The sequence below is a fragment of the Glycine max genome, chromosome 12 (genome assembly GCF_000004515.6).
Source record: "Glycine max cultivar Williams 82 chromosome 12, Glycine_max_v4.0, whole genome shotgun sequence".
Taxonomy (NCBI): domain Eukaryota; kingdom Viridiplantae; phylum Streptophyta; class Magnoliopsida; order Fabales; family Fabaceae; genus Glycine; species Glycine max.
In genome coordinates, this window is record NC_038248.2 from 9,045,312 (window position 1) to 9,062,554 (window position 17,243).

The 17,243-nt window shown below is 29.4% G+C and overlaps 1 protein-coding gene and 1 non-coding gene across 3 annotated transcripts; one reads left to right on the top strand and one right to left on the bottom strand.

The window, feature by feature from the left end:
• Positions 1–10,654: 10,654 nt before the first annotated feature.
• LOC100786499 (BTB/POZ domain-containing protein At3g22104) lies at positions 10,655–14,697 on the bottom strand. Of its 2 annotated transcripts, none has more exons than XM_003539832.5 (3): positions 13,971–14,697; positions 11,759–12,859; positions 10,655–11,325 (listed from the first exon to the last, which is right to left on the bottom strand). In XM_003539832.5, the coding sequence occupies exons 1-3, from the start codon at positions 14,034–14,036 to the stop codon at positions 10,870–10,872; spliced, it is 1,623 nt and encodes a 540-aa protein (XP_003539880.1). In that variant the 5' UTR covers positions 14,037–14,697; the 3' UTR covers positions 10,655–10,869. The 2 variants fall into 2 exon arrangements, with proteins under 2 accessions (XP_003539880.1, XP_006592399.1); XM_006592336.4 differs by lacking the exon at positions 13,971–14,697 and adding an exon at positions 13,042–13,938.
• A 317-nt stretch (positions 14,698–15,014) lies between these two features.
• Positions 15,015–15,096, top strand: TRNAS-CGA (transfer RNA serine (anticodon CGA)). Its single transcript has one exon. It is a non-coding gene; the product is annotated as a tRNA-Ser (tRNA).
• Positions 15,097–17,243: the final 2,147 nt, after the last annotated feature.

Genomic DNA, 17,243 nt, shown 5'->3' on the forward strand with positions numbered 1-17,243 from the left:
AAAAATTCTAGACGATTTTATTGTATAATATACAACAAAATCTTGTTTCGGTGAGAAAGATACTATTGGAAATTAGTAAAGAAAAAAACCACCCATGTGAGATGTGAGAATAGCATTTTGTATACAACTGGCCCGCCCATTCCAATAATAATGGGCTCAATGGGTTTATTTATAGTGGCATAGGCTATTTACACTTCCGTTATTCTAAGTACATTCCCCGTTCATTCTCTTTAGTTTTTAATTACCCATTAAACCCTTTTTTCCTTATATTGATACATCTATTGGAACCCCCTTCTTCTCTTCCATAAACCCTTCTCTTCTTGGCACACACTCTTATTTTTCTCCCATCAATTGGTATATTCACCTCTCTAGATATCTTACTTTTACGATATTTCATGTTCATGTATAGAAAATCAAATTAAAAAACAAATACAATTGTGATGTAATAAAACATACCTTAAACGAACACACTTAATGAGTTATTACAATTTTTAATGTGTGCATGGTTATTTGAATATTGTAGACCTGGAGTTGAGAGACACGTTGGAGACCTAGGGTTAAGAGGTTGAAAACACATAATTCTCAAAACAATGTGGGAATCCACCACCAAAAACTTTGCTTTTTCAATTAATTGAGGTGTATAATACATAAAATTAGTGATAAACGTACCTTAAAATATAGTATCAGATGAACAAAAACATATAATACTACATGTAATATTGATGGAAAACACAATATTATATAATGAATATGGAGTGAATATGAGGTTCAAAATTAGGATTTAAAGAATAATACAAATATAATAAATAAGGTTTTAGATAGGATTCAAAATTAGGGTTTAAAGAAAAATAAAGATGAAATGAAAATAATATTTTAAAGACTAACAAACATGGGAGTGTAAGATAAGATTTTAAAAGGGTACATATGGTAGAAAACATAAAAATGGTAGATCGGGTGTACTTAGTAAAAATTAGAATATATATAGTGTTATGACTTTTGTGGTTATTAATATGTAGCTCAAACGGGCCATGTTGCGAGAAAACTTGGTGTGGGTTAGACCAGACCAGCAGAAGTACTTCATGGGATTCTCTTGAAAGTTGCTTCCTGCACCTCATAATACTTCTTGTACCTAATCCGGAATATAAATGTAAAATTACACTATGGATTAATCGTTCCATAAGCCAAAAATTTACATTCTGAAGAGAATTAGCCTTTCCAAAAGCTTAAAAAGTACATGAAACAAGTTTTAAGGTGCAGGAAGCAATTGCCGTTCTTTTTATACTCTAGAGTACAAAAAGAAATTGATTAAATTAATTTTTTTATCCTCTAATTTATTTTTTAAATTTTATTTTATCTCTTTTATTTTTTTCAGATTGAAATAGGTCTTTTAATTTTTAAAATTAATTTAATTTGGTCATGTCATCTAAACTAAAATAACGATGTTAGGAAAAAATGTTTGTCATACTAATGTCATCTCACTAAATTTTTCTAACATTGTTAGTTCAATTTAGACAATATGTTTAAATTGAACTGATTTCAGAAATTAGAAGACTTAATTAAACCTAAAAAATAAATTAGAAGAAAAAATTAATTTAATCAAATAAATTTGGCAATTGCTATATATACCTTTTCCTTTTTTACTAATGCAACCCCTTCTGTCTTATTTTTTAATTTTTTCCAAAAAAAAAATCTCATTTTGGAAATTAGTTTAAAGGAAGGTTAAATTTTAACACATTTCAAAACGTGTTAAAATTTTACCACTTCCAAAAAATAATTTTAGAAGCCAATCTCAATAACTATTCAAAAGCATGCGTTCGAAAGCATATATCATGGGGCAGGACAAAAGAAGACAAATCCTTGTAGAGTTTAGGTGCCAAGCAATTCATGTTCGTCATCAGTGTTGGGATGTTTAAAACCGATGGATGCATCTCTACATGTTGAAGAGGTATGCCGAGATTGAGTTTCGAAAATTAGTTTACAGAAGTGTTAAAATTTTAAAACTTTTAAACTTTAATTTTTGAAAAATGTTAATATTTTAACAAAACTAATTTTTTGAAAATAGAGTACTTGTGAGAAAAAAAAGTTACAAAAAATACAGAATAATATGCGTTATCTGTTTTTAGAGACGTGCTATGCGTATCTTTTCCTCACTATTTACTCTTACATATTTTTTGGTTGGAGGAAAATAGAGGAAAAGAAAAAGCAGGATTTTTTTTTTTTAATTTTGTTCAACTTTTTAAGAGGGGGAATAGAATGGAGTAAAATTTTTCCTCCCCTCCAAGGAGATTTGGAAGGAAGAAAAATGAAATTTAAATATTTACTCTTGTACATGTTTGGTTAGAGAAAAATTAAAAATTAAAAAAAAGACATTTTTTTTTAATTTTTATTGTTTTGTTCAATTTTCAAGAGGGAAACTGAAAGGAAGTAGAATTCAATCTCATCTAATTTTTACTTCCCTTTAATATTGGGGATTTAGAGGGAATGAGAAAGGGATTTAAAATATTTTATATATTTTAAATTCTCTTCCAAATCTTCTAATATTGAAGGGGGGAAAAATTAGATGATAAAAAATTTTGCTCCTCTTGATTTTTATCGTCTCTTAAAAATTAAATCAAACAATAAAAAATTATAAAAAAATAATCTCTCACCACCCTTCTTCTCTCCTCCATTTCCTTCCATCCAAACATTGTCTTCATGTTGTGTTTATTAACTTTTTAATAATCTGGTTTATATATGTGCCCTTATAGGAAAAAACAGGGTTTTTTTCACACTACACTTTTTCTAAAAATACACCTGTTTTTTTTTTAAGTATGGAGAGAAGTCGGGGTTGGGGAACTTGACTTCTCTTTGTTTTGTTTTCATTTTTTTAATTTAAAAAAATAATTATTTTTATTAAAATTTTAAAGTTAATAAGTCTAGATTGGGAATCCCACTACTCTTTGGTTTTGTTTTTAAAAAAAAATTAATAAATTTTGATTTGTTTTTGTTAATATTATTATTTTATTCTTAAATAATGAGAATATTTTTTGTTTAATAATTTATTAACAATCTTAACATAATTAATTAATAGTCTTAAAACAAATAAATAAAAAAGGTAAAGTAATTAAATATATAGATTGATTAAAAACACAATGAATATATAATTATCATATCTTAGACATATTATATGAAGAAATTAGAACGCTCAAATAACAAAAAATACTAACAATTAGATAGACAAACATAATAAACGGAATATAATAAGATTAAAATAACGAAATATACTAACAATAACAATTGAAATATGAAAATGATGAAACTAGTCATAATTTGAAAAGTGTTGTGCCACGGACATGTCTTCTTCTAATAGTTGGATTATTGGTTTGTTAAAAATAGTTAAAATTTCTATTGGACAAAAATGTTTCCAATAGTTGGATTCTACTAATATCTTTAGCATGCCTTCATTATTTTTCAACTCTATTATTTGATATTCGATTAATTTTTTTCTAAATATTTTATATGGCGTATCTATTGAAAGAACAATTGTATAACCAGTTGTGATTCGTGAATTCGATAAGGGAGTCCCTATAAGCACAACTTGCTTGATGGCATCCTTGGGTGTTTTACAGTATTCTAAAGTATCTCTGAGGCAATGAATAACATTCAACAAGAATCAAATACGTACATTGTTAACGAATTCGACTGATACAACCACACATTTATTGTAACAGAGACCCAAGCTCCCACTTTAAACACCTCGACTAGTTTTGGTTTACTGTCATACGAATTAATGTGGCAAGAATATGAAGGAGAACAGTGGGATCCTAGTCCAAGGAGAATGAGGAGTGCAAATGGTCGTCCGATTTCAATTTGCATTCCTAATGAGATGGACGAAGAAAATGAACGGAATACTAGAACAAAGATTTGAAATCTAGCGATAACAATGCCATAACTGAAACAATTGTCCCAATATATCTTCACTCTCAGCTTTTTCTTAGACAAATCTTATTGTTTATGTATTTTATTTATGATGTAATGTATTTTAGTATAAATAGATTGTTAAACAAAAAATATTGTCATTTTTTAAAAAAATAATATAAACAAAAATACTATATTTAATAAAATAATAATATTAAAAACTTTAATTATTTTTTAATGCAAAAATAAGTTAAAAAAAACAAGTGAATTAATTTTTTAAAAAAATTATTAATTTTTTTAAATTAAAAAAAAAAAGAAAAGAAACGAAATCAAAGAGAAGTAGGGTTTCTCAACCCCACTTCTCTCCACACTTCAAAAGTAGGTGTAATTTAGGAATTATTTTTCATATAAGGAGAAAGAAGATGTAGTGCGAAAAAACCGGAAAAAACATGTTAACTATTTTCCAAAACTTATTCTTCTATTTTCTCTCTCACTATTCCCGTGTGAAATTTTATGCTTGCTAGTTCTGTTGTCTCAGTTCTATCTGAGAAATTCTCATGTATCCTGGGAGCTTGTGCGGTATGCTGTGGATAAGTTCTTTATGGTAATAATTTTGCACGCCTAAGAAAGTGATTCTATTAGTCTTTGTTTATGTTTTTTATAAGCCAAAGAAAACATCGCATTAGTTAGATATAAGGGGTACCGTACCAAGTGATTCTATTCGTGTTTTTAGCAGCTGCAATTACATCCGGACAGTTTAAAAATCTTTCAACCTTCTCAGTTTCAATATGGTTCAATATGCAGACACCTTTATATTAGTATTTATTATTTATCGTTGACATTTGTGTAAGATTGATACTTCAAAAAAATCTTACGTACCAAACACGCACAGATTAATCGAGTTTTATTACATATTTTACATTCGGTAGGAATTAAATACATGTATTAAAAAATTTAAAATAATTCAAATATATTATTCAACTAAATGAGTTAGATTTCATGGTTTGAATTTTATTACACTATATGTAAGCCTGAATATCTTCACTGATTTTGTTGTAAAAATGAGCTGAAAGCCTGAAAGATTCTATTTTTTTAAGATTTCGTTATTGAAATCAAGTGCAACAATTTTATATTTCAAAAATTTCGAAAGACAAACTTTATATAAAATTATACTATATAATTTATTTAATTAAATTAAAACCAACATTGATTGTCCGTGATCCGTGCGTTTTAATTTTGATTTTTATTAGTTTTGGAATAAGAGCTCGCGCTTATTGACTAGTGACCACGTACCACGGAACTCATGTGAGACTTTATGAAGAGTCAACCACAAATAAGCCTTTCTTGCTGAATTCCAAGTTTCTTTATTTTTATTTTATTTTTGTATTATCAGATAGTAGTAGCTTTTGGGTCAACAAGTCAATGTACAAATTGCATAGACATCGAAAGAGGGAGAAGAGTGGCGTCTAAGGGAAACAAGAAACCTAACATAAGATACACGACTTTTATTTCTTCGCCAAGGTTTAATTTCTTGGTTGCCACAACATCGAGTTTCATATACTTATATACGTTTTAATCAATCATATATTTGACATTAATATAACTTTCACATGTATTATTTTTATAACTAGATATAAAATATGATTTTTATTAATTTAATCGCTGAATTATATTTATATATTATTAAGATTGTTTTTATTAAAATTTATTAAAATTAAAAAAAAATAAAAAAGTATCAAATTATTTATATTTTAATATATTTTAAAATATTTATATTATGTCAATTTTAATCTATATGAATGAAATGATAAATAACTTTTTATTAATATTAAATTTTGTATATGTAATTTATGAGAAAAAAATTTCAATCTGAAAGATAAGTTTTTTAAAAAATATTATTCAATTGAAAGTTATAAATGCTATAATGATTATCAAAATTATATCAATATGATTTTATCACTATTCATATATACGCAAGGTCCAGTAAAGATCAATGAAAACTACATAGGTACACAATTATGAAGTGGGTTTTTTATTAACTAACTACATTAAAACTCTCAACTTGGTTTTTCTTAATTAGTGCATGTCCTCTTCGTTACGGCACATATATATGACTTTTAGGGCGTTGAGACAATGACACTGAAGAGTGTAGAGGGAAACAAACCCGGATGTTACGCAAGCTAGCAACCCTCACCCCTCTTCATTATATTACATATATAAGGCCAAGGGGACAGGGTGACCACAAAATGACACAGTTAGCATCTTCCTCGGTGCCACTGTGAAGTAGATCAAAACTCTAACTAGAACATCCTTTGATTATAAAATTGGTGACAAAGATGTCTTAACAGTCGTAAGGATTTTATTTATTTATATATGCTCTAAAGTTAATCACCTTGTTTACGAGAGACAAATGAAGGATTTGGCATCTAGTAATATTTGAAAACAGGGGGACTTGCTCCAATCTCAATAGTTTAGGTCAATTTTAATCAAATTTTGAGAGACTTAAAATACAATTTATCCAATAGTTTAATTAGGTATTTATTGAATAAAATTTGGTTATATGAAAACATATCATTAATTATATGTGTAAAATATTTTAAAAAAATTATCATGAAATTTAATTAAATATGTTAAAAAGAGGTTATAAAGTTTATAAAATATTTCGTTAAGTTCAAGTAAACTCCACAGTAATATCTCCTTGATCGTTATCGTGTCTATCTCACAGAATATTTGATTGGAGGTTGATAACGTTGTTGCATCCACTCGCACAAAAGTTCAAGCAGAGAATGGTATATTAGCTTTCCTAATAATTTCACCCTTTATAGGTTGATGATCATCATGCATCCAATATGATGGGGATGACCACCAAATTGGATTATTTTTTTTCTTGTAATTTTCAAATAAATTATTGCAAGCAGAAGAAGAGGGTGCATGTGGTGCTCATCATATCCTGTATGGCGGTGGGATTTGAGACCCACCAACACGAATGGCATATAAGGTAACCCTAAATACAAGGACGGGTTGTTTACTTTTGTGTTCCGTTATCTCTCCCATGCGGGGCATATCAGCTTTAGTCTCTCCTTTAAGGTATGTTTTGATGATATTAATGAATGGAATATTTAAATTGTTCTACTGTTTAGATTATTTAAATTTCAATGATTGATTTTTTTTTTTTTTTTTGCATAGAACACGGTCCGCAAACAACATGGGACTAATTAATCTATGCCCTAAATTAGTTCATTATGCTATATTTTATAATCTACACTCACTATTTCTGTGAGTTCCAAATACTTTGTCTTTTACATATATACCATCATCCAATTAATGATTTCTAATTAGGAAAAAATACACAAAACTAAAAAATTTAGTAAATAAAATAAAACCCAAAAACAAAAAATTAAAGCTGGGTGTAATTTCTTGAGGCTTGTGACACTAAAATGTAAACTCGTTTGACCATCTAAATACCTAATGCTATGACTATATATATAATTTAATCTATTTTAGTAGACTATACAATTTAATCTTTTTGCTCATACTATATATTACACACTACACTACTCACTATTAAATATCCAAAACAAATTCTTAAGCAAAATAAACTATAGGAAGGGATAGAAAACATTCACCACTGGGTCCAGTACATTAAATGGGATTCCAGTTGCTTCTATACTTGGCCAGTTAGCCCCACAAAAACATGTTCTGACTTTGGGACTTTGACACAGCCATGCCCTTTATGTACGAATATTCGATCGGTAGACGAAAGGACATTAATATATATTTATATAAAGAGTTTTTATGGTGTTTCTAATAATTTTAGGGGTTTTGATATCTTAGTTTTTTAACTAATCAAATTGCATATCATCTTCTCATTAATTGTTGTTTTTTTTATAATTTTAAAAGTCTGAACTCTAAAATCTTTTTAGTGACTTTCCAACATTTTTTATTTTGAGATTTAGGGTTTAAATTTTTTTATTATTGTTTCTTAAACATAAGCATAGTTTTTATAAAAAGTATTGAAAGTAACTAAAATGATTTTAGGATTCGGACGTTATCTTTAATTGTATTTTTAATTTAAAAAAGTTACAATTTTAAAAATAATAATCAAGGATTAATTTAAAAAAATAATTAATAATAAAGTAACATATAATTTAATTAGTTAAAAATTAATAGGATTAAAACCCTTCAAATTATTCGAAACATCAAACAAACTCTCTATTTATAATTATAAGATTTAATTATTTTTTTAGTCTTTATAGTTTTCAAACTTATTTTTTTTTAGTTCTTATAGTTAATAATTTAATTTTTTATTCTATGAAGTTTAATAAGTGAATTTTTAATCCCTGAGATTTATATTTTAATTTTCTTGTTGTTAATTTTTTTTTAATTCTATTAGTTAAAGAATTTTAACGACAGAAATCTTTTGAAAATTAAAATGTAAATTTTATTAACTAAAAAAATGTACTTATTAATTGTAAAAACTAAAATAGATAAATTTAAAAATTATAGGAAGTAAAGTATAGTTACTTGTTGAGACAATTTTCCGCATGGACCAAACACGACTAATTATTGCTGGTGTATATTTGGATTCGAGTATCTGGACAGAAATAATCAGTGGTATTACCGGATCTCACAAATAACCAATATTTGATAGAACCAAATGAAATGTAAGTGAGATGAAAATTTTAAATTAAAATAAAGTGTAAAAATATGGACCTCAATTTGTTTTACCGTTCATTGTACTTCTTTTCAGTTTTGTTTCGTCTAATCCCAAACGGACAGTAAATTAGTATTTGTAAAGAATCACTTTAGTTGGATCGTCGGTGTTGCACCTAAATGGTTGTTGTTTTCCTTCATCTCCTTCCTTCTTTTTCTAACAACAGAAGATACTTATAAAGACGCTCAAATACTTAAGTAAGGATGATATTCTAAGATGTAATTAAGATTGACATTTACCTAGATGAGGGTCTTCTTCATATGCTTGTCGTTTAAGAGAGACTCGGTTGTCTGATTTTACAATGTCAAGTCTTCTGAATCATAAGCATGAGCCCTAGATTTATTAAATGATATTGCACATATTCTACACTCACACCAAGTTCTTGTCATCTTTTTCATATTTATCCACCAAGATGCCTATCCAATTGTCTCCCTAGGAGTACTCAGTATGGAGTGGGATTTACATGGTGCGGACTCAAGCCAGTGCAAAATTAGTTTAGGTTGATTTGATTAATCATTCCACTTTAATTTCGAACCAAACTTATTATAATTGGTTCGGTTTTTTAATTTATATATTTTTAACTTTTAAATTAATGTATTTTAGACTTTGGTACTAATATTTTCTTTTATTTTTGTTTCCTTTTCTTCTTCATTCGTTTTGAATTTCTTATTATCTTATTTAGTAATATCAAGTGTATTAATTTAGTCATATTTATTATATAATTTTTTTTATCATATTTTCACTAAACAAAGTAATGAGATATATAAAGAGATACCTATAGAAACAATATTATATAAAGGAAATATTTAGTTGTTAAACAATAAGAAATATCTTTATCTTGCATCAATATAAAATTAAAAATTTATATTAAATAGACAATAACTAAAAATAAAAAGTTGAAAAAATAAAATATAATATTTTTTTGTTATCACAGCCAAACAAACCAGATGATATGAATCAAATCAACCCAATGTTAATCTGATTGATTTAGTTTGGATTGGCTAAAAAAAATTAAAACTCAAACTAAATCAATTCAGTTAATTATAACCGGTTTGGATTAATAGTTCCATTTTAAATTGAAACCAATTCAACCTCGGAACACTCCTAGAATTAATTACTTTTTTTATTTTATATTACATTTTAAAAAAAGTTTAACCAAATTGTATTTTATTTTATGGATTTGAATCATCTAAAGTGAGTTTTATTGTTTTAGACATTAAAGTTTAACCAAACAATAGATACTTCACTCATAAAACATGATAAAGAAAACAAATCCTTTGTACATTTTAAATTCCTCAAAGATTTTAAAATTTTCTATCCAAACACTACCTTAATTTACAAAATACCTAGTTTAGTAGCTTTAGTTTGTGACGATGATAAAATGTACTTTGGCTGGTTGATGTGGGTCATTTTTGTTACGCCTAATAGAGACAAGCGTGTAAATGTAGATGGAGAAACAACCAGGTACCAGCTCCACCTCTTCTATTTCATTATCAATTGCATTATTACTAATTTGCCACGTATATAATGGGACCTCCATGCACATCTTACAACTAATTTTCCTCGTGATTGGTTTCGAATTTGAGTCAACACGAAAATTTTCTTCATCCTAAAATAGTACTATATACCATTCAGAGTATATTACAATACTTAACCAATCAGCTCATGACATTTTTTTCTTGAATTCATCTGGCACGCTTGCATAGTGATAGTGGTGGCTGGTAATAACAGTAACTACTTTGTATCTTATGCGTGTCAACTACTACATTGTCTTCATCTAGGGGCAAGCGAACAAACCATAATTTTATTAGTTCAAACTTTACTTGATGTGAAACCATTTTGCTGGCCATGCTTCTATTTGCAGGTAAAGGGTCAACTTTGATTTACAGGTTACAACGAATCAAAGCTGAATGAACAGTGATCAATTCAAAGATCAATGTTACTTGGAAGTTGAATTATGAGAAATGTAGTTAGTACACGGTTCATGTAAGTAATGGTTCATCACTTTTTCATAATATTATGAAAAGACTCAAAAAAGTAATCTAGGAAGAACATGATATGTTTCTTATACAGGTTATTGTCCAGACTCTAATCTGAAATTCTGTAAGTCTCTTCCATTATTTCATGACTGTACAATCAATATCACTGTTCTCGGTTTCTCGGAAAAGATTAAAAACTACAGACACACAACTCATTCCTGTGCTGTACATATATGAAAATTACAAATGGAAAATAAACAAAATCCAAAAAATAAAGTGTCATGAGCATAGCTTGGGCAAAGATTTTGCATAACTATGGCCTGATGCTTTTGATTTTGTGATCTTTGCCATTTGGATTTGCATTTTCCTACAGAATTTCTCTAATTCCATGACCCTCCACTGCATTCCTTGTAAATGTGCTTCGAGTTTCTCATTGTCTGTAGAAATATCAAAATTGCTAGAATACAACACAACTTGTTCACTGGTTTTGTTTTTCTTTCCCTTTTGAGCAGCACCACTGGAGTTGCAAGGTGAATCATTGTATGAAGATGTACTGGGAGTCATATGGAGTAAATTTTTCAGCTTAGATTGTTGAGAGATAAGAGCTTGAACCGCAAATTTTGAAGGAAATTTTTTGTTCTGAGAAAGGTGTAGACAAGCTTGAGGTGAAAGCTTCTCAAAATTTAAACCACAGCATATCTTCAGTCTTTCTTCCTGTGATAATTGAGTGTGTACCTAAAACAATAATACTAGTCAGTTCAAGACTTCAACAACACTATGCTTACACAGATTATAGGCCATGAATTTAAAGGCAGATTCAATGTTCACACTGTGTTACACATGGTATATTATATAAGCATTTCCAATTAATAGAGAATATCTTAATCAAGTAGTTAACCATATGACTAAAGTTACAGATTTCCAAATTTAAAAATTAAATTGGAAAGAATTATTAGAGTAAATAGTGTATGCACTAACAGTGTAAAGGATTTTTACATTGTCATCTAATTGCAAATCGTTATGTATGATAAGTTAGTTAACTTTTACAATACTTGTTTTAAAAGTCATACCAACAAAGATTTTTGATTAGTTGATAGTATGAACGGTGCATAGAAATTAAACTCTATCTTAATAAATTTAAAATTTACTTTGGAAAGATTTATTATACCTCAAGATACATGTCCATTGCATGGTAGAGCTCATCATAAGAATCTCTTGCAGAATCTGGAATTGCTGTGGCAAGAGCCAAGAACTTTGAAGTTTTCAAACAAGGATCAGGGGCTATTTCTGCTATATACAAATCTATTAAGCTAGCAACTTTCCGAATGGGAGTGACTAGACCATTTCCTCGCCGCAAGAATGCCTTCAAAAATCTCAAAATAAGGTTCACATCATACAAGTAGCTTATTCCATAAGGAGAAGGAACAAGCAAATTGTCCAAGGTTGCATGATCCAATTGGGAACCAATCATAGTCTCCAACTTATTCCTGCTACATTTGCTTATGTTCAAACCCAAAGTAACCCTCAGAATCCCAAACAATGTCTTGCAAGGAACACAACTTAAATCCATATCATAATGCATATCTATGACCATTTCTATGATCTTGCACTTCTCATGTGTAGTAGCAGTGGAAAATTTGGCCTTCTGATAGTAGAGAAGAAACTTGCTGATCACAACATGATCCATCTTTCGTGAAAGCATTAACTTAACCAACATTGCAACCAACAAGGGACTCAAAAACAGGAGATCTTCAAACCACCATGTTAAACGAGAGAAACTTGTTTTTACACTCTCAGTGCTCTTAGAGTCACACGAATACCGAACCCAAGAACTGTCTGTGGAACTAGTTGATGGACAAGGACTTGCTTCACTGGCCAAAACAAGCCTTCCCACAATAGTATCCAAGCATCTCTCTACCATCACAGAAGAATCTGGAACTAGTAAACTCTGGCACTGTTTCAAACCAATTAAAAGATCTGACCAAGTCCAATAGCTAATCTCTTGGAGTGACTTTTCAGTTTGCTCCAATAAGTTAGAAACATCAGCCACAGGTTCCTTCATTTCCATGTACTCAGCAGCACAACACGCCAGAAACAAATTGGAAGGACTTATATCAGCTGTTCCATTGTTGTAAGAGAATTTTAACATAAGCTCAAAGCCTTCAGCACCTCCTGGAAAATCATGGAATATTACTTTAAGCTTTCCTGTGGCACCACTAGACTTTCCAAACAGTCTAGCAAATTTGTTTGAATACTGAGTAATAACAGTCTGCAAAAGCATCCATTTAAGACCAAGTTAGATGATTAATTAATGATAGAAGAAATAATGTACAATTCTCTAGGAACAACTAGATAAGAAAGAAATTGCAGTAAACTAGTAAAGGGCAACTTTATTTTTATAGAAAAAGATATTAATGACAATAGGCTAAATTAAATACCAAAATAACCCACCAAAAACATGGAATCACTAGCGCTCATAGACTAAAAAGGGAACAAGTTAAAAGAATGGAAAATGGAGAGAATGAAGGGAAAGTTCCACTCCAATTAAAGCTCTGAAAACAAAAGAATGGATTGGAGTCGTTATAGACAATAAATTGTAAGCAAGTGTGAGCAGGAAGGTTCACTATTTACAAATCATCTGGCAAGGAAGGATATAGAAAGGAAATAAATTGCATGAAAGCAACCCTCGGTCCCTCTCAAAAAAAAAATGTGAATAAAACAAACAAAATGAAGGTGGGAACATTTAAGGCTCAGAAGACCATAGCAGCAGCATTTAATGTGGCATGCAACATCCAAAAATAAAAACAAAAACAAAAGATGAAAAATGGTGACTCATGCTTGTGGTTATTGAAAATGGAGACGGAAATTATTGTAGCATGGACAAACAGAAGTTGCCCCACCTCACAGCTATGTAGGTGCAAATTAATGATGGGCTGAAAGCTACATACACAAATCATAAAGTAACTGAGGGTAGCCACTGCTCCTAGCTAGAAAGCAGAAAAGAGAAAGAAAGATTAAAAATTGCAAAGCACAAATCATTGAACCATATTCATTCTATATTCATGAGTAGCAGCATTTAGCATGAACTGAAACCATCAACCAAAATGTTGAAAAGACCAACCTCGCGACTACCATGTTCAACATAATATCTACAGATTATAGTATGTTGTAGAATAGATATTAGATCCTATAAACAAACACAAGAGAAAAGGGGGAAAAGAAAAGATTGAGAATTTACAATAAAGGTAAAACATAGAAGAAAAGAAAAAAGTGAACCATCGTCCAACAAAGTTTCGAAACAAATGACAAGATTATCAAAAACAGGCACTTTGAACCAAGCAATAAAGAAGAGAGAGAGAGAGAGAGAGAGAGAGAGTTACCTTGTCCACCATGAAAGTCTCTTCTCCATTTACATCCACTTCAAGGTTGCAGCAGCAAGCTTCCATAACTCAAAACATATAATAAAAAGAAAAAAAAAAACTAAAAAACAACAACACAAATAAAGGGTCTTTACAATTGGCTTTCTGGGACTAATCTTACATGAAAGATAATCCAAGGAAGGGAGAGACATGAGAAAGCCAAAATGGGGAGGGGAGAGGAAGAAGGACTAAGAAGATCATCATATTCTGAGACTAACAAAAAGACAAAGCAAAAGTGGACAATACACTGGTCCTTGTAATGGGGTTGATACTAGTCAATTGGCGCAGAAGTGTTGTGGTTCTCCACAAGGACACACAACAAAGACAAAGCTCGAAGTGAATGAGAAGCAACAAGGCATATAAAGACAGAAGAGTGACATAAAAAATATGTGGACTGGTTATGAGTCAGAGAGAAAACACACAACACAACGCAAGAGAGAGGGAAAATAATTATATATTTGGTTGTGTATTATATATCGAGATAGCATATTATTATACCATAATATATAGCACCGAACCTTCTGACATTCCTGCAAAAATAATATTACTAGACTAGCCTCTTAAATAACAACATATTTTATGAAGAATTCTGATTTCCTTTTTCTTCAGCAAGTCAGAATTTTTTTTACAGAAAAATAAGACTTAGAACTTAAGCTTTTATATCTGGCTTGACCCTTCTCTTGTTTGTTCCATCTTCATAGCTTCAAGTGTTTTATATATATGTGCACCAACACCACCATATAAGGGTCCAATATTTTAGTGGCCTTGGTGCCCCCACATTTCTCTCTTTTTCTTTTCTTTTCTTTTTTTCCGTGTGTCAACTGTCATGTAATTGACCTAATTTACTATGTATACCTTTTTCTTGGCATGTGCTTCTTATGGGACCAATTCAAGTCCTTTAACTTACCCCACCAAAACACCAACTAGTTCAATGACCCAATTTTTCAGTAAGTCATATCCTTTTAGTAATTAAATATTAAATATAGGGCCTCATGTAAAGAAAAAGTCGATATGTCCGAGTGGTTAAGGAGACAGACTCGAAATCTGTTGGGCTATGCCTGCGCAGGTTCGAATCCTGCTGTCGACGATTTTCTATTTATTTTGTTAGTTCTGTCACACAGTTGATAATTTACTGTAATAATGTTCTATTTTCCTTAATTTATTTTTACTTTTAATTTTATCAAAATAAGGTAAGTAAAACTTTACCTTTCCATTATTAAATGTTGATAATAGTTCAGTAAAAAAAAAAAAATTGGTGATATCTTTTATTTTACCAAGTATTTTTTATGATGAGTTATTAAGACCAAAATTAAATGTCAATATTTACTAACCCAAAAAAATATCATTATTCCTATAGAAAAAAGTATAATATTATGTACTAATGGCATGAAATAATTTTACATTATTAGTTGTCATACATTATCAATTAAATAATTTTTAAGATAATTATTATAAAAGTCAAAAAATTTATTATACATAATGACTTATGATTAGATAATAGTGTAAAATTATTTTACACTGATTATCAGCGCATGTATAATTTTTTTTGTAAAAAAAATAGTTTAATGGTTATAATCTTATATATCACTTAATCACAAAACATTAATAGTGAGATTGTTAAGGTCATTATTATAAAAGTCACCAAATATGATTTGTGATTAGATAATTATGAAAAATTATTTTGTTATTAGTACATAGTATATTTTCTCAAAAGATGCGCCAACAATCTTGTTAGAAAAATTAATCCAAATTTTCAAACATTAATATAAGTATGTAGAAAGTCAAGAGATGCATTCCATAAGGTGATGAATGTGTCTTAACTCTATTTGAGCCTTACTACCATAATGACAAGGTAAGTGGAGTGGTGGAATAGTTAATGTCTATCAAGTCTTGTTCTTTCAGGAAATCATGACCTTTATTATATTAAGAAATCATGTAAAGAGAGAAGAACCATCTAGCTTAAGAGGGGGGATTCTGTAATTCGAAAGGTTTATAATATTTTTCGGAAAAACTTGTAATAAGGAGGGGTTTTTTAAGTTTGTTCAAAAAAAACTTGTACAATTGTGTATCAGATAACAAATATTTGTTGAGAGGTTCTTATAAGCATAAATAAGGTGTTGAATCATGTTAAATTTGTGTCATTTGTTATTTATATTTGTGTTGATATCATGTGTTCTTACTCATTATGCAACAAACACATCTTTGTCTAATGTAAGACTTCTTACTCACACCTATACTTAACACAATATGATTCATTTTCCATGATTATCAAAAGTAAGAAAATTGAGTTCAAGTACAAGTATTGGAAAGATGATTTTCTCTTATGAGTCAAAGACAATAACAATAGCATCATCACCTTCTTGCAATAGTGGTATTGCCCACCAATAACTACTAGCATCTACATTAAAAAAAAAAAAAAAACACTACTAGAATCTGGTTTACCAATTAACAATTCAAAAAATGTTGTTAGCAAGTCCTTGTTCTTTACATCAACAAAGATATTCACTACTACAAAAAAGAGACGGTTATTTGACATTTTCCACAATGATTTTGAATCGTCTTTGAATCCTCTGTATTGGAAAGTGTTGACTTTTCACAATGGTTTTTAAATCGTCTTAGAATCTCGCTTTCTACATCAGTTTTCATAGAAATCATCCTAGAATGTCTTTTTTTTTTGTTTTAAAAATGTCAAATAATTGACAATTTGAAGACTGTTTTCAGAAAACCGTCTTAGAAAATATACATTCTAAAAATCCCTCTTAGAAAGTATTTAACATATTTAATCATGGGAAAATTATTTGAATTCATGTACTCCATGAAACAAACCATGTTGCAAATAATTTAGCAAAGCATGGTTTGGGTTTAATTACTGATAGTCTAAGTTTGCATGCCTAATATCATAAGCAAGAAAACATAAACTAAACTATATCAATAATCTCATGCTCTAAAGTCTATACAGAGGAGACCAATACATAGAAGATGTCCACTAAGAGAGAAAAAGACACAACATAGACTATAAACACTATTAGATGAAAGGTTAGAAAATTGAAGTTACAATTGTAAGGTTCTCATTTAATAAATTCACTAGGCAAAACTTCATAACTTTAAAGCAAAGTGAAATGTAAACGATGGAGAATATATAAAATTATTTTCTCTCTCTCATTTGTCTCTCTCAATATCTATATCTTCACAAGCTCCATTATATGCATCTGAGACAATGGTGACAGTTTCAAA

What these genes read in the sequence shown, in the direction of transcription:
- LOC100786499 (XM_003539832.5), bottom strand. Translation starts at nt 14,036, where the DNA reads ATGGAAGCTTGCTGCTGCAACCTTGAAGTGGATGTAAATGGAGAAGAG. An exon ending in AGACTTTCATGGTGGACAAG is followed by an intron (nt 12,860 to 13,970) that starts GTAACTCTCTCT and finishes ATGCTTTTGCAG; the next exon opens with ACTGTTATTACTCAGTATTC. An exon ending in CAATGGACATGTATCTTGAG is followed by an intron (nt 11,326 to 11,758) that starts GTATAATAAATC and finishes TTATTGTTTTAG; the next exon opens with GTACACACTCAATTATCACA.